Source organism: Podarcis cretensis, assembly GCF_951804945.1.
Source record: "Podarcis cretensis genome assembly, chromosome: 8".
Taxonomy (NCBI): domain Eukaryota; kingdom Metazoa; phylum Chordata; class Lepidosauria; order Squamata; family Lacertidae; genus Podarcis; species Podarcis cretensis.
The window spans coordinates 11,622,464-11,640,572 of NC_137177.1; the positions used below are offsets into that span (position 1 = coordinate 11,622,464).

The window sequence follows — 18,109 nt, forward strand, 5'->3', positions numbered from 1 at the left end:
GCGTCTCTGTCCCCATTGTTCTGCCCGGACGCTGAGGTCCAGCGCCGAGGGCCTTCTGACGGTTCCCTCATTGTGAGAAGCAAAGCTACAGGGAACCAGGCAGAGGGCCTTCTGGGTAGTGGCGCTTGTCCTGTGGAACGCCCTCCCATGAGATGTCAAAGAGATAAACAACTACCTAACATTCAGAAGACATCTGAAGGCAGCCCTGTTCAGGGAAGTTTTTAATGTGTGACATTTTAGTGTATTTTTTGTCTTTGTTGGAAGCTGCCCAGAGTGGCTGGGGAAACCCAGCCAGATGGGCGGGGTACAAATAATAAATTATTATTATATTATTATATTGTAAATCAACCAGGACTCAAGTGATCTGAAGACTACGGTGTTGGCTTAAGAATAGGAATAATTCTGAAAGGCATCTGCTACGCATACGATATGGAGAATCTAGCCTTGGTTGATTAACACTGAGAAACTCAGAAGTCCCAGAATTTGAGGGGCTTCCGCCTTCTATTGGGAAAAGGCAAAAAATGGTCATGAAAAAAAGGAACCAAGAGCAGCCACGGAAACAGCCATTAGAAAACCTTAACATTTTGTCATTTGGAAGCAACAGCATGCCATTGAGAACTGCTGTATTCAGCAGACCCTCCAAGTGTCCCCATTTTCCAGGGACAGCCCCAGATTTACAGAAGCCGCCCCCTATTTTCATCAGAGAAATACTGGGAGGGTATGGAGCTTCCCTGGAACCAAATAACACTGAAAAAAGCACCAGCACTATATTCTGCTATGTTTCCAGAAGTGGTATTTACGTTATGTGAAAGCTCAGATATAATGCAGAAATTAGCAGTTAGGGAAAAGTCTGAGAAAAGGAATGAGCTGCCGCATGAATGGAGTCTATGTTTGCAACCTCTTTGTAGGTTCTGCCCTTTTTATCACTTCCTGAACAACATAGCAGAAGGGTTAATGATGAACTGCACCCTAATTAGTCACCTTTTGTTCTCCCTATGCGGGAGGGCAGGTTCAATTACTGGTTTACATTACTTTTCTTTCTTTTATTGTGAAAAACTGCTATTTTGCTATAGAATAAGCAAAAGGGCAGGGAAAGGAGAAGAAACCTCTCTTTAATTCATTTTGCTTTCCCCTTAAAAAAACCACTATGCCAGGAGTTGACTTTACAAGTCTTTAATCTTCAGAGGCAGACTGAATAAGGGGCAGAGCCTTCAAGGAAGATACTTTTAATTAAAGTCACAGTACAGTGGTACCTCGGGTTAAGAACTTAATTCGTTCTGGAGGCCTGTTCTTAACCTGAAACTGTTCTTAACCTGAAGCACCACTTTAGATAATGGGGCCACCTGCTGCCACTGCACCACCACTGCACGATTTCTGTTCTCATCCTGAAGCAAAGTTCTTAACCCGAGGTACTATTTCTGGGTTAGTGGAGTCTGTACACTGAAGCGTCTGTAACTTGAAGCGTATGTAACCTGAGGTGCCATTGTAGTTCTTAGAAGCCTTAATGGCACTTGCCTGTCCCCTGGAAAGGCTGGCACTGTAACAGCAGTTTTTTGGGGGGCTGGGGTGGGATCACCAGAAAATGAGTCTAAACATAAACGTGGAAGAAAGTGCAGAGAACAGTCGAATGCAACCATTTGGTACTGTCATCCAGATTCTCCATAGAAAAGTGTGCGACCAGATCTGTCAAGTCTAGATAAAGCTAGTTTTAGACCCAGTGATATGTCTGTTGGTTTATATTAAAGAGTGAAAAACAAATACAGTTACAAGAAAGGAGATTCCGAGGGAACATCAGGAAGAACTTTCTGGCTGCAAGAGCTGTTTGACAGCGGAACGGTCTCCCTCGGGAGATTGTGGACTCTTCCTTGGAGGTTTTTAAGCAGAGGTTGGATGGCCATCTGCCATGTATGATTTAGCTGAGATTCTAGCATTGCAGGACATTGGACTAGATGACCCCCAGGGTCCTTTCCAACTCTACAATTTTATGATTCTGAAAACTCTCATTGTGACATGTGTTTTATATGCAGAAACGTGGAAAAATCCTCAAAAGGGGACCTATTGCAAAAATATCTAAATGATTAAATTGACAGCTATGCTGAAGGACACTATAATTTTTTTTTTTTAATTAAAAAAACAGCAACCCACATCCTTGCAGAACTGGATCGCTGCAACTTAACATAGTAGATGGAAGTTATATTTTGAAGAACAGAGGTAGAATCTATATCCCTATGAATTATATGAATAGGTGGCATAAAAAATAATAATGATAATGCACAGGTAAAAACTAGATTTTGAATTAGCATGTGACTTGTGCATTTTGTTATCTGTTTACCCCAAGTTAATCAATGAGATCACCTTGGGGAACATCAGAAACATTATTTATGTCAAGAACAAGTCATGTCTTCAGTTTTGTGGGTCCAGTTCTTTAGAACTCCATCCCATTAGAAGTCACAAATGCTTATCTGATGTTTTAGAATTCTTTCATGTTCTTGGTAAAAAATTCTGAGATTTTAAATTTCTGGGGTTTTATATATTTCTGAGTTTGTTTGTAATTTTGCATATTGTATATTGATATTGCAGGAAGCCACTCTGAGATCTAAATCATGAAAAGTGGGATGTGGTCTTAAAATATGTTGTAATAATTTACAAATAATCACGTGAGGGATAGAAGGATGGTGGTTCTGAGAGATAAAGCTGACGCTGAAACAGCTGCTGTGTTTCAAGGGTCACTTACAAATCTCTAGCCTTTGATAACATGGACATCCCAATGTAACTCAGAAAATCCAGAATCTTGTGTGGCACTTATAAAGGAGATGGCCAGTCTCTTAGGGTCTCCTCTGTTCTTACGCAAGTGCTGGAAGTATATCTTGCCACAACAGCCAAACACCTCACAGAGAGTCAAGCTGTAGAATCATAGAGTTGTAGAGTTGGGAGGGATCCTAAGGGTCCTGTAGTCCAAACCTGTCAATAATAGAATCATAGAATCATAGAGTTGGAAGAGACCACAAGGGCCATCGAGTCCAACCCCCTGCCAAGCAGGAAACACCATCAGAGCACTCCTGACATATGGCTGTCAAGGCTCTGCTTAAAGACCTCCAAAGAAGGAGACTCCACCACACTCCTTGGCAGCAAATTCCACTGTCGAACAGCTCTTACTGTCAGGAAGTTCTTCCTAATGTTTATTGACACCATCTAACATTAGCAGACTGGGGACGTGGGTGGCGCTGTGGTCTAAACCACTGAGCCTCTTGGGCTTGCCGATCAGAAGGTCAGCTGTTTGAATCCCCGTGATGGGGTGAGCTCCTGTTGCTCGGTCCCTGCTCCTGCCAACCTAGCAGTTTAAAAGCACATCAAAGTGCAAGTAGATAAATAGGTACCACTCCGGCGGGAAGGTAAATGGCGTTTCCGTGCGCTGCTCTGGTTTTGCCAGAAGCGGCTTAGTCATGCTGGCCACATCACCTGGAAAAACTGTCTGCGGACAAACGTCAGCTCCCTCGGCCAGTAAAGTGAGATGAGCGCCGCAACCCCGGAGTCGTCTGCGACTGGACTTAACTGTTGGGGTCCTTTACCTTTTTTAAACATTAGCAGATTCACAATAATGGAGCACAATCACTGAGACAGTGTCACCGCATTACATTTGAAATCAAAGATTGAAATATGGAGCCTCTCTTTTTTCTTACAACTTGAAAAAAAAAGAGGTTTATTTTCCATACAAATGGAACCGGGAGGAACTTTTTTTAAAAAAAACACCACATCTTGATTTAAATTTGATTGGGTCACCAGCAAGGGACTGGATAAAACTGCTTCAGAAGCAGCTCCAGCTGGCTATCCGTTATCAGATGTTTTAATCTGCACATCCCTTTTACACTGCAAAGCAAGTAGCATGCTGAATGTCAGCAGACAATTTGGAACCTCCCCTCCAACCAGCTAGCGCATACTCAGGGCTCCATGCTGTTTTTCTCTGTTCCCCAGGACCAAAGCAGCTTCTGTTCCTTCTCAACTGCAGACAAGGAAGAAAAGCAGTTGCGGAGTCATTTCCTGTCTGCAAAGACCTGGCTTAGTAGTGGGAGATCAATCCTTGCTTGGAAACAAGAGGCAAAGTAAAGGATGCTTTCTGACGGGCATGTATATGAAGCGGCTGTTGGAGTCAGTGGTCGATACAGACAAGACCTTCCCCTTTGATAAGGTAACCATCACTTTGTAACGGTAAGTGCTTGGAGATTCCTTACCATTCCGCGTTACTCAGATGGAGATTTTGCCCCCATCCCACCCCAAATTTGATCCCACAGAAGCAAGAGAGTCTCCGATTCATCACATTCCCCACAGGACTGTCAACGCCATTCAGCCACCATGACAGACTTCCAATTCCTTTTCAACTCATCTTTGGTTGCAAGATTTTTATTTTGTTTTTGTTTTTTTAATTTAAAAAAAAGACAGGGAAAAAAAAACACAAACCACGACAGAACCAAATAAAATAACAAATAAAAAAAATCACTCAGAATATTTGTTACATTATCATCATCATCATCATCATCATCATTAATTTTTTTTCAAGTCACTTCTAAGCCCCACAGTTACAAATAAATTAACGAGACAGGATCAGACCCCGGAAGATTTAAAAATGAAAATAAAAATAAAAATTGAATACTAGGAACTAACTACCTTTGGCAAAGTTATCACACGATTTTTCCACTGCTCCCGGGTTGGCTACAGCAACAGGCCAGTCTTGTTGGGGTGGTGGTGGTAAGGGAGTCGGGGGCTGGAGCAGCATCCCTCATGCAAAGGTCAGCCCATTTGACCCACTCTTCCAGGGCTATCAAAATGTGACAGACACCCTCCCTGGTGTAGAAGCGCCTCATGAGGTTCCCTTCTCTCGTGACCCAGATACGGGCCGCCAAGGACCTAACAAGCACCCAGGAGAAGAAGTCAGGAGGACAAGAAGGGAGAGATGCTCCATGGAGCCTTCAGTGGGATCTACGGTCAACAATTTGCGTTGGATGTTGGACAGCGCCCGAGTGGAGGTTCTGGCACCATCGCTGTCCTGCAATTAACCCCGGTGCAAAAGCGCCCGTTATATTAGGGCAGAACCCGCTTTATGTAAACAAGGCCCACTGAGATTCATCTAGCCCCCACCACGATTCCGACACCTCTTTTACCCAAGCGGCCGGGTCTCCTCTTCCAACACAGTGGGAAAAGAGTCTCCGTAGAAGGACACCAAGGTTTTAAGGGAATGGATCACCTTTTGGGGACCTAGGCCGTCCTCCTGATTTCCCTCCTGGGGGTGAGAGAAGATGCTGCACCTGATCCCCACCGCCCCAAACAGACCCGTCCGGCACACACCCTTAATAAAGCTTTTCTATTTGGTTTATCATTAAAGTATATGAGGTATATGGCGGGCTATCTCCAAAGAGCCTTATGGTGGGTGTCTTGGCACTATGAGGGGAGGGAGGGGGTCTAGCCTGCCCCCCTCCCTTGTGCCCCCCCAACCCTGGGTCGGGCACCGGCACGGAGGCGTGTGAGCAAATATTTGGTTTTACAGCTGTACTTTAAAGCTTGTTTCCTTCCTCGTTCTGAAACTCCTAGGAGCGCGGGAGGTTGGCGGAACAGAGAGATGTGGCGGCTTTTCAAAGAGGGCAGCCTGGCACCTCACGCCTGTTTTCTCTTACCAGCCATTGGGGGGGGGGAGTATGTGGACTAGAGAGGCAAGGATGGCTACGGAGACAGCGAAGCATCCTGCCCCACAAGACCAGTGGCCAAATCTGAAATGAGTACCATGTAGTTCTCCTCTGGACCAACCAAAACAAAATTTCCCTCCCCAGGCTAGCGATAACTCTGCATTTAGTCCTCATTTACAGTCTCCAATTTGGGGGTGAGGGAAGAAGTGGGGGTACCCCTCTGGCTTGAGTCCGCAGTTGCAAAATTCACAACCTCCCATATATCCAACTCCTAAAACTGGAGAGAGCCGGTCGTTGTTGTTGTTTTTTAAAAAAGAGTTGAAAGTGATTTGAGACAGGCAACATCACTCACTCTGTTTCTCTTGCCCCACTATTGCCTCTGGTCAAACAGCCGGCTGGTTTTTGAAGGCAGAGAGAGGGAAGAATGCCCACATCTCCACTCGTCATTCCCCTTTCAACTCTCTGAAAAAGGAAACGCCTCTCTCCAGGTTCTAAGCAACCTTTCCAACTTTCCATCACCCTTTGCTTTGCCCTATATATCTTGGCTGTTTCCCCTCCATGCCATTCACCCACCGCTCAGCTCCGCACATGGAGATAGGGTCATTTTTGGTCTAGAATCAATTTTTTTAAAAAAACACGTTTTGGTTTTTGTTTCTTTTTTTGTTGATTTTTTGTTTAGTTTTTTTCCCTTTTTTATCTTTTTTTTGTTGCAAACCTTTAGCGTTTGTTTGTTTTTTTGTCTTTTTTTTAATACAGTAAGAAGCGATAAAGCGGAACATAGAATTTTCTCTATAAAAAAAAAATAGAAGATACCCCCCAAAAGAATTTTTTTTCCCCAAAAAAGAAAAAAAGAAAGAAAAAGAGTAACAAATATCACTAAAACAGTTACATTCCACCTAGTAACACGTTCAGTAGCACATGAGAGAGAGAGAGAAATTGGACTCCCCAAATGTTTTTCCTTCTTTTTTCCCCAGATGTCCACCATAATAGCATGATTGGAATCTTAAAAGACAGATAAATACTCGCCGGTTCTCTCTCACTCACGCACATAATGGGATGAAAAACTTTTTTTTCAAGTCTTTTAAAACTAGGTGTTTCCTGTTTTTTGTTTGTTTGTTTCATTTTTGGAAAGTTTCACAGTATTTTTTTTCTTTTGTTATCTCAAACCCACCTGAACGCTATAACACAGCAAAAGCAGGAGATAAAATGAGGTCGAGGGTTTTTTTTTCCCTTTAAGAAAGGTTTCAAAGTTCTTTTTTTGTTTGTTTGCTTGTTTATCTTTTTTTCCACTCTGTCCTTTTGTTTTGTTTTTTGTTTTCTACCAGATCGCAGTATGCCATGGCTAACTTCCTTCTCTGCAACAGCAAGACTTTGGTTCGCAGGAGTTGAAAGTAAAAGACGAACATTCAAAGAGCCCCCAAAACATTGACTAAAAACACACACCCCTCAAACACATTTAGAAATAAAATCCCAAACCAACCAGTTTTTAAAAAAATAAAATAAAGGAAACCAACAAAAAATGTACAAAATAAAAGTTTAAAAACAAAAAAATAAAAAGAGCGTTTTGAGAAGCCATTTTTAAAGCTTTCTAGATTTCTGGGAGGAAGTTTCAGGATCCTCTGATCTCACCCTCCCAACTTCCATTGATTTGGTTCATTTTACTTTTATTTTGTCTCTTTGCCACTTGGCTTCTCAACGCACCTTTCCATGAGGTATTTTTTTTTTTCAGGACAGAGAAAGACGGTTGAGCCATTTGTCTAACCAGAGAAAGTAAAGATTTCCCATTTATTCCCACGTGTGTTTTTTCATCCTTTCTTCTTCAATTAAAAGTTTTTTGTGTGGTGGGTTTTTTTTGTTGTACGCTTCCTTTGTTCACTTGGTTGGTTCTTTTTGGTTAAAAGTTTTGTCTCTCGCCTCCGAGTCTCTGTGAGCCACATAAAAGGGGGGATTTTTATCCCTCTTCTGTGGTTTCATTTTTATTCCCCAGTGGTCTTCATCTTGTTGTTTTCTGTAGTGATGTCTATCAATTTTTGGTTTTTTTCTGGAAAATGTAAAGAATGCTGAAATTCCCTTTCTTTTTTTTGTTTTGTTTTGGTTTTTGTCAGGCACTGGAATATGAGTATTATTATTTTTTTCAGAACACAGATATAAAAATAAAAAGAATAAGAATAAAAATTACACATCCCCTGTTTTCAGAAAAATAACCCCTGATACTAACCCCAGGCAAAAATCAATTTAGAAAAGAAAAGCTACAGAAAAATTGAACACTGGTGAAAGAAAGAAAAAGCCGATAAAACAAAACGTACATGTTTAGTGCTGCCCATCCTGAAACAGTTGAAGGCTGAGACTTTCAATAAGGCTTCTTGTCTTGCAAAGACATGAGTATTTACGTTTTGTACCCTGTGAGTAACCCAGGTGTTACTAATAAGCTTACTCCTGAATGGATGCAATTCATTCCGTCCTCAGTGGGGTAACAGGGAGAGGGCAATGCCTAGGCTCCTCCATCTGCATTCGATACACTAGATAAGGATGGGGAAACTGTGGCCTTCCAAATGTTCCTGGACTCCAGCTCCCATCAGCCCCAGCAAGCATGGCCAATGCTCAGGGATGATGGGATATGTAGTACAGCAACCTCTGAAGGGGTACAGAGTTCTCACCCAAGCACTAGATACTCTGGTCTTATGATGAATCAGAATCAGAGGTAAGGAACTAGACAGGGAGCAGTTTCCCCACCACCACCAGCTCTCCTTTCAAGCCAGAAATGGCTATATATGTAGGAATGCATTGGCAAGCAAGCTGGTCAAAGGATGCTGTGGTCTAGAGGTTCTTGAGTGTTTTTTTTAGTTCATTGCAAGGCTGAGTCAGGTAGAAGCAGAGATGCAAAATAATAATAATCATTGCAGGACATCAATTAGGAAACCATCATGGGAAGTTGGTACCTAATTCTCATTATTGCCTTTTAAAAATCCTAGCCTTCGTATCTCATGAGAATCCCTCTAAACTATAAAGTTTGTTCCGAAAAACACGGCAGAAAAGGATATTATTTTAGCATTTTAAAAAGGGAAAGGAAAATATATATAGCAAGATCCTGAAATTAAACCAATATACCCCCACCCTGTCCAACCCTTTCTGGATCCCAAAGAAAAGTAAAAGAATAAATAAGAATAAATAAGAGTTTTGAAAGACATTCGACCAGACACAGAAGTTAGAAAAGTCTGTAAAAAGCTTTGGGTGAAGCTAGGACTGTTGATTTTTGGTGTGAGATTCATTTTCCCCTTAAGGATTTTAAATGTGTTTTTTCTTTTTTTCTTTTTCTTACAAAAAAAAAAAAAAAAGAACAACCGATCCCCATTTATTTGTTTCCTTTCTGAAACTGTCCAGGAAACTAGCGAATAAGAAATAAAGAGAAATCAATGAAAATAATTCAAGCAAACAATTGACAAAGTCACCTTTTGCAAGGCATTTTGTCCTGAACATCGGAGGGGAAAAAGAAAAAAGGAAAAAAAATGAACGCTAAAAGTTTGGGGAATTCTTTTTGGTTTCTTCCTTTGTCCCTTTTTGCTTTGCTTGTTTGGTTGCTTTGGGTTATTTTTTGGTTGGTTTTTCGTTTGGCTGTTGCTGACAATTCTTTGTTTGGTTTTTTTTTTTTTGGTTTCACTCGTCGGTTTGTACGTCCGCTCCTTACTACCCCCACGTGTCGAGTAGGCGGGGAGGATGCTCCCCCCTCAGCCCTCATTCCGTCTTGGCATCCGGCTCGGTGGATCCGGGACCAGCCTGCCCCAGAGTCTGCGCCACTTCGCTGGAGGAGCTGCATGAGGAACAGGAGGAGGAGGAAGAGGAGGAAGAAGAGGAGGAGGTCAGGGTGGGCGACTTGCTGGGCATGGAGGCAGCCACAGCAGCAGCCGCCGCCGACACCAGCCCCACGCCTCCCGGGGCAGCACTCAGCAAGGGCAGGCCTGCATGGTTGAGGAAGAGCGACGAAGTCACGATGCTCTGGCTTCCAGTCGTGCCTCCGCTGGTACTGAAGACCAAGTTACCACTGGCATCAAGGCTGGTAATTGGCAGGCTTCCACCACTGGCCAATGCTGCAAAGGAGGAGGGGGAAACGAACAGCAGTTAGGGCGCATGTGCGCCAGCATGATGCCAGTAGCTTCTGGTCACAGAATTGTCGAAACGTAGAAGTGTAGAGTTGGAAGGGACCACAGGGGTCATCTAGTCCAACCCCCTTGAAATATACTCGGAGGTTGCGGATTCACTTCCACCTGGAGCTGGATTGGGTGGCTCCTGTGGACCAATCAGACTGCTGCATTCTAGACCCTATTGTTCTAGGACCAATCAGACTGCTGCATTCTGAATCCTATTGTTCTAGGGCCAATCAGACTGCTGCATTCTGAATCCTATTGTTCTAGGGCCAATCAGACTGCTGCATTCTGAATCCTATTGTTCTAGGACCAATCAGACTGCTGCCTTCTGGATCCTATTCAACTCAGTACATAACACCCCTGCAATACAAGACTCTTTTGCCCAACGTGGGGCTTGAACCCACGACTCTGAGACTAAGGGTCTCCTGTTCTTCCGACTGAGCTATCCCAGCCTTCAGCATGCAATGGGTCCAGAGGAAATGCATTAGCGCTGTGGCTCTCCTCTTGATGTTTTGATGCGGGGGGTCATCTCTCATCAGACCACTCGTTATTTTCTCAGCAGCCTCCGAGGCCCCCCACCATGACAAAATGGCAGCAGCACATTTCAGCACAGCCGCAGTTCAAACGACACCTGCTCCCAACCACAGCTCCACATCGCCGTCTCCCTCCCCCAGCATGTTTCACATAGAAAAGGACACATGGTGTGTGGAGAGAAGGGTGAGCACAGATGATTAGCAGGTGCAATGTTACAGACGGATGTTATGAAGTAGGATGCTTTCTACCATAGGTAAGCTAAGGGATGGGATGGAGAAGAGACCTCAACAGGAATGAGAGGAGGTTCTGAGGGACTCCACTGACCTGTTGCACTCATGCGCATCCACACAACATTTGCACAGCAGCTCATATACACTTTCATCCAAACTCAAATGTTTCATGCTTGAAATCAGAGGGAGAGGCGTTATTAAAGCACATGGGGATGGGCCCTAACTCAGTGGTAGAACGCATGCCTTGCCTACAGAAGGACACAGTTTCAATGCCCTGCATCTCCATCTAAAAGGATCTCAGGGCTGAAAGAACCCTGTTTGAATCCTATAGGAGCTGCTGTTGAATAGACAACCCTGGGCTAGACAGACCAGGGGTTTGATTCAGGGCAAGACAGCTTTATCTGCTCAATCTGTGACCCATCAAGGCAAAACACAGGCACACCAGTGATGCGCCATGGGCTGGACAATCCCATTTTTGTAATTCCAAGCAGGCATTAAAAACTGGTTTCAATGAGTCTCTGATAAGCCATCGTGCATGACTGCATTGGGCATGGTGGGTAACCAGTTGTACAGGCTGGTTTTAGGCACTTCTACAAGTGTGATTTCTGGCTGGTCACTGTGGGGAACAGGATGTTGGACTTCAGCCTTGGACACAGAGTTTTACATCACAGACCCTGTGCTATATGATGACCTCAGTGAGCAGACAACGAGGGTAAACTGAAAGAAGTGGGCAGAGAAATTCATGGTTGGCTCAATGCTGCCACCTGTTGAGAATAGGAATGAGTGAATATGTCAATTTCTCTGTCTCTCATTTTCCCAATCTTAAATTCAGCTCTCCACATTAGTTTGTGATTTAATTTGTTTTTTTTTTAATCCTCATGAAAATTCACCAATGTTTTAGTGTGAATTTCTCCTAATAAGTAATCAGTTTTGAAGAATGGCTGTGTTTCGGATTTATGTATTCTTTCTGTGTGTATATGTTCACATACACACACTTTTTGCCTCTCTCTCTCTCTCTCTCTCTCTCTCTCACACACACACACACACACACACACACACACAGAGTCTTGTACAGACAGGCCAGTGGAGCAAATGGCAGTGATGACATCATGTCTGATCTTCTTTTTCACAAACCTTGTATGGTGGCCAGCGGGTTGGTGGCCATTAGCGCTGGGTTTAACCCTGCATTCACCCCTAGCACTGTGCTTCTGAAATCAAACCAGAGGCAACAGGTTAAAGTTGGGGATCTACAGTGCTAACACTAGAGTGCCACCCCGCCCCCCGCAATCACCTGTTCAAAATGGGTCCAGAAGGTAGCTTAAAATGACGTGTGAGACATTGTTTTATGGGGAATCTATTATTTCAGGTGAGTTCTAATTCCCGTACTGTTTGGGTTATGTCCCCCAAGGCCCCCTCCCTCTAATAGTGTGAGCCTAGCCAGGATCAAACCTCTTCTCCCACAGTCCAACCATTGAGGAAGCTGAACCCCCCCCCCACAAAGACCTTTCTCTCCCACACCACTTACCCCGTACTGGGATTCAGGCCTTGCAAGCTGATAGCTGGGTGACTGCTGCTCTGGGGGCTGGGGTTTGTGCTGTTGCTTGGGGGTGGTGTGACCGAGTTGAGGGTGGTGCCCCCTGCTCCCACCGCTGTCCGACTGGGGGTCAGGGAGCAGACTGTGGGGGACAAGGTAGTAACTGTCCAAAAGAAAAGCAAAGAAAGTGAAGGAGAGTTGCCAAGGCTCCATTTTGCTGGTGGTCAGAAGCAGGAGTCCACAGGCATGGTAGCCAACCATTATTTGAAGCTGCACCAGCTCTGCCTCTCCCCCAAGAGAGAGCATCCCTCTAACGCAGTGTTTCCCAACCTTGGGCCTCCAGCTGTTTTGAACTACAATTCCCATCATCCCTGACCACTGGTCTTGCTAGCTAGGGATGATGGGAGTTGTAGTCCAAAAACAGCTGGAGGCCAAAGGTTGGGAAACACTGCTCTAACGGCATGCTGAACTTCAGAGGCACCCAGAAGTGCAAGATCTCTACATGTTTCCAAGTTCCTCTGAAGCTCAGTGTGACATCTCATTCCCTGAAGGTTCAGAGTCAAGACAAAACTAAGTACATCTTTGTGGAGCATGTAATTAAAATTTTGATCTTGCTACTACTGGATACAGTGAGGCGTGGGGTGAAACTGCCGCAGCTCTCACCACAGAAGCAGAGACGCTTTCACCCCTGCGCCTTGCAAGCCGTGACAACTTGTTTGTGAGGCTTTTTTGCAAGGCTCAGCTGGGGGGTGGCAAAGCTCCCCACCCCAGCTCAACATTAAACTGCTCCTGCCAGCCCCCCCCCCAGCTGAGCAAGCCCTATGCTTCTCCAGCTTGTGCGCAAAGCATCAGGGCTCGCTCAGCTGGGGACAGGTTTAAAGAAGCCAAGGGAGGAACAAGCTGTATTGGCCTGGCAATACAGTTCACTCCTCCCTCTGTGGTATGAAAGGCGGAGTGATAGCAGCTTCACCTGGCAGTATATTGCAGGTGAAACCGCCGCTGATCCTGAGTCCCTCTGCTACCTGCCAGTGGCCCAATGTTGAAAGTGGCACTGGTAGCAGACGGGTTCAGGAGCGGCATCAGTTTCACCTGTGATATACCACCGGGTGAAGCCACCATCGTGGTCTGCCCCCATACCAGTCCAGTACTGAAGGCAGTATACCTCTGAATCACAAGTGGGGAGTAGTGCTGTTGCACTCAGGTCCTGCCCTAAGCCAACAACTCCATAGATTGTTTCCCACTGTAGGAAGAGAAGAGCAAAGTAGGAGAGTTCAAGCTGCGTGTAATTTGTATAACCATGGTTTGTGGCTTAGGGCTTATCCACACTTTCCACGCACAGTCCGCACTTTAAAACTCTGTGTCCAAGCACGCGCACACACCCTTCTTTTTGCTGCAAAGCTTTTTCGGCAAAAACCTGCTCTTTAATGCTCAATCGGAGTAAATGTAAATCCGCAGAAAACCCAAATTGATGTTTGCTTTAGAAAAGTGCTAAAGAGCAGGTTTTGGCAGAGAAAGATCCAGAGGCACTGACCTTTTAAGCATAGACCTGTGTCTGCAAAGAGTGGGGCAAAAGGGAAGTGTGAATAAGCCCCTCTGTGTTTCATTCAAGTAGTTGGACAGTTTCTCCAAAACAGCTTTTCCCTCTACAGAATGCCAGATGAGAATTTGCACGGGTAAACACATTGGGAGCACTATGGAGAGCTAAGCCAGCTAAGTGCATATGCTTTTGAGCATTAAAAAAAAACCATCACACAAATAGTTAAGATCCTCCTTGTCACATGTCATTTGTCTGCCCAAAATTGCAGCCTCCTAAGAATGTTTTTCATTAAAAGAAAAAAATGTTATTGTTGGATGTTGTTGCACATATTCATGTGCTAATACAACATTGAATATATCAGCACTAGCTCAGGTTGAACAGTTTCGCATTGGTTTTATGTGGTGGTGTGACCAGACAGTACAACTGCCATCACCTGCTGATGGAACACTGGAGCATCACCCCAGAATCCAGGCTGCAGGTCTCACCAAGTTCAACACAATTCTATGTCTGCATCTGCCATAGCATTGCCAGCGGCATTACAAGTGCCAGGTCATCACAGTTCGGAGGCAATTTCCCAGTGTGTGGGGTATGTGGTAGCAGCAGAGGGAGCAAAGCACAACTTTCTTGTGCTCTTTTTGGCCTCACTAGCACTCCAAGTCTTGCTTCCAATTCTCCTTAAGTATGCAGCAAGAAGTTAAGTTTTGCAGAGCTAAAGGGAAAGCACTGTTTCCACACCAGGTACGGGACTGGGCCAACTAGTCCCATGATCTCAAGTCAATAATATGTGCATAGCAGCATTTTCTTACCTGGCAGTCCCAGTCCTTCCCTGGCATGGAAACATGCTCTCTTGGGGCCTCTGGAGCACCTGCTGTCTTCTCTGCCATTGCCACCTCTTGCTGTGCCAAGGTAAGGTATACAGGTCAGGGCTGGGGAAGGAGGTGGCAGTGGAGGCAGCAGGTGCTTTGAATGGCTGTAAACATTTTGCAAGTGCCGAGAGTGGGTCCTCAAAAGCGCTTGGGCCTTTGGAAGTCTTAACATCAGGGTGCATTCTCACTCATAACCCAACAGACTGCTCTTGTGTCATTCCCACAACCTCAACGCCTTGAGCTCTTAGCAGCCCACCACTGGACAGCTGTGCTAGAAGGAGGCAAAGGAAAGGGGAAAGGGGGTCCCAGGAAGAAGGGAAGGTGTCACCAAAAGACAACTACCTGTTGTGCTCAGACTACTGGAAGCCTGGGAGAGGGGCAGACCTGTGCCGGTGCCTGGGCTGGTCACCTGGAGGAGATGCAGCAGAGAAACGGACTGTCAGAGACACAATGGATAAAATCCACATAAAGACCTTTCTCCCCTGACTGGGGATCATATCTAAGATGCAACTAGCAGACTAGGCTGGGGCGACACTCATGAACGATTTAAGTATGTTAGACACAAATTCTGTAATGTGAGCAATAGGAATGTACATTATTTGAGGAAGTTAAGGTAAGATGCCTAGGGACCTGGAAAGTTTGTACCATGTATGGTTTTATCAAATGGGGTGGTAAGTGGATTGGTAAATGCAAGCTCAGTGAAGTTGCAGTGAAAGATCAGGTAGGTAGGCAGAGTTTTGTATGAGCACAATATATGCATCATGTAATAGGATGTATCAAGGAAGGAAGCTATGTATCATATGGGGGGCAAGTAATGTAGGCATTGTCCATTAGGGGGAAGTAGTGGGGGTGGGGTTCACACTCCAAACTGTGAAGCTAAGTGTATGATTAAATGTGCAGTGCAGAGGAAAATAATACATGTATGTATTAAATTTATTCATTTTTATTTATTAAATGTCTATTCTCTGAAAGAAGCCCAGGGCAGCAAATTCAGAAAAAGTAGCACTATTAAGGCATCTTAGAAATAATCCTGACACATATGCAGACTTGGATAAAGGCCACTAATTAAAAGGTTTGCTGGAAGAGGAAAGTCTTCAGCAGGTGCCAAAAAGACAAACAGAGCTAGCACCTGTCCAATATTTAACAGGTAGGTACCACAACACCTGTTACTATTATTTTAGCATATCACTGGTTTAAATTTTTTGAAAGTTTTAAACAGTTGCTTTTATCTTTTTTTAAAGTGATAAATTTTATTGCTTTTTTGTAAAGTGCTTTGAGGGTTACAAAAAACAAAAAAAAAAAAACAAGTAGCATATAATTTTACTGAAATAAGGTAAAGGTACCCCTGCCCGTACGGGCCAGTCTTGACAGACTATGGGGTTGTGCGCCCATCTCACTTAAGAGGCCAGGGGCCAGCGCTGTCCGGAGACACTTCCGGGTCACGTGGCCAGCGTGACATCGCTGCTCTGGCAAGCCAGAGCCGCACACGGAAACGCCGTTTACCTTCCCGCTGGTAAGCGGTCCCTATTTATCTACTTGCACCCGGAGGTGCTTTCGAACTGCTAGGTTGGCAGGCGCTGGGACCGAGCAGCGGGAGCGCACCCCGCCGCAGGGATTCGAACTGCCGACCTTTCGATCGGCAAGTCCTAGGCGCTGAGGCTTTTAACCCACAGCGCCACCTGCGTCCCTTTACTGAAATAAATAAGCTCTAAAGGCCAAATTCAACTATTGTGCAGAATGGACACCCTGATAAGATGGTATCTGCAAGAAGCCCTCACCTGCACAGCACAGAAGGCATGTTCCGTACAGGTATATTCCATGGAGTTTTGTGCCGGGGGGGGGGAGTGAACGTGTGTAGGAACGTACCATGTGAGGGCTGTAGCCAGGAGGCTTGCCCTGGGCAGGCAACATGGGAGCAGAGCTGCAAGGGTTAATCCGCTTCTCTTTCTGGCGGCGGTTGCAGAACCAGACGCGAATCACCTCCTTCTCCATGTTCAGTTGCTCGGCAATAAGTAGGATCTCCTCTGAGGTAGGCTTCTGGTTCTGCAGTTTGGGGAAGGTGTTGGAAGTAGGGGGGGGGGACAGGATGGTGTGACATTGGGGCAAGTCATGGCATAGAGTCCCAACAGGAACACAAAACAAAACAAATCATAGAAACATGTAGGGGGCTGTTCTACTCATTCTAAAGAATGTTAGATCTGCTGCCAAACTATCACGTGAACCTGAAATACAGGCAGCGGAAGAAACTAGAAAGGATGAGGCACAGAACTGCTGCTGCTCTGTGTCACTTTCTCTGCTCTTTCTGGTACAGTACATGACAAAACGTCAACCTGCTGAGAATTTCCCCGCCTTTGCTTCTGACAACCAGTAACGTGAGGCTTAAGTTGACCTATCAGTTAAACGCAACAGAATTAAATGAACTTAAAAAACAACCTAGAACACACACCTAGGCTGTGCACACACCTTGCATTTAAATACACATGTAAAGCACATGGTTTTTCAAGAATCCTCAGAACTGTAGTGCTGTGAAGGGTGAACTGCGGCTGCCAGGATTCTCTGGGGGAAGTAATGTGCTTTAAATGTATGGTGTGTACACACTTCTATCAGCTGGAATCAAATGAGAAGAGAGTCAGCCATTCATTTGGGAGACCTGGGTTCAAGTGGTAGCTCAGCCAAAGACTGGCATAAAGACTTTGGGCAAGTCATACTCTCTCAGCCTTGTTTTCCCCTTTGTTGTAAAACAGGAGTGTCATTAATTACCTGGACTAAAATCAGAAGGCCTTGGCTCTGTGTGAGCCACCAGAGCAGCAGTTTTGGACTTCTAGGTAGGGCAATGAAGTCTTCTCAAGCTCTTCCTAGGATGGCCATTGGGCCCTCCTAAATAGGAAGAGCTATAGAGGGCTTCCTGTTTGGGTCAGGAGTTTGCCAGAGTAAAGTGGATTTCCTGGCTCTCGTGTTTTCTTTGATTCTGACTCATGCCTGGTCCAGGGATGAGAAACCTCAGGATCAAGCGCCGAATGTGAGCCTCCATGCCACTCTCTCTGGCTATGCCTCCTTTCTCCAGGCCCCATGCATAGCTGGCCTTGATTCTCACAAGTGTTTTTTGCCCGGCAGGAATGTGTCACTGAACTCAGATAATGCCTCTTGCTTGCCTAGGTTGAGGTTAGAGAGGTATGTATAGAAACTTGCCCACTGTGCAAAGGTTTACTATGTACATTGATTGCCTCACTCACTTTTGCCTTTGGCCCCACCCACCACTAACATGGCCCTTGGAAGGTTGCCCAGAAAGGAATGTGGCCCTTACTTTGAAAAAGGTTCCCCACCCTTGCCTTGGTTCCTCAGATTCCCATTCCCCGGCATAACCCCTGATTCTCTTGCAATTGCTGCCAAGGGCAGTAAGATTGGCCTTTTCCCCCAACAGCTTTTCCCCATGAAGAACTAGAGATAAGGAAAAGTTGCTGAAAGCCTTGGGAAGTGATATACAATCTAAATGAACATATTGAAAAATTGCTTAATTTTGTTTTTATTCATTTCCTTATATGTCACACACTTCCTGAGAATAAAACCGGGGTGGCCCATGCATGGTCTTAT

The 18,109-nt window shown here is 45.0% G+C and overlaps 1 protein-coding gene across 10 annotated transcripts in view; it reads right to left on the reverse strand.

The window, feature by feature from the left end:
* Window positions 1-9,204: 9,204 nt before the first annotated feature.
* The window catches only part of POU2F2 (POU class 2 homeobox 2), a 110,065-nt gene continuing 101,160 nt past the window's right edge, over window positions 9,205-18,109 (reverse strand). For 8 of the 10 annotated variants that reach the window (XM_079985453.1, XM_079985456.1, XM_079985457.1 and 5 more), the window contains 5 exons: window positions 16,385-16,561; window positions 14,861-14,927; window positions 12,107-12,278; window positions 11,716-11,789; window positions 9,205-9,760 (listed from right to left, as the gene is read on the reverse strand). In XM_079985453.1, the coding sequence (XP_079841579.1) occupies window positions 9,408-9,760; window positions 11,716-11,789; window positions 12,107-12,278; window positions 14,861-14,927; window positions 16,385-16,561 (843 nt within the window). In that variant the 3' untranslated portion in view covers window positions 9,205-9,407. The remainder of the gene's footprint in view (window positions 9,761-11,715; window positions 11,790-12,106; window positions 12,279-14,860; window positions 14,928-16,384; window positions 16,562-18,109) is intronic. The other 2 variants (XM_079985452.1, XM_079985450.1) reach the window with 2 other exon arrangements.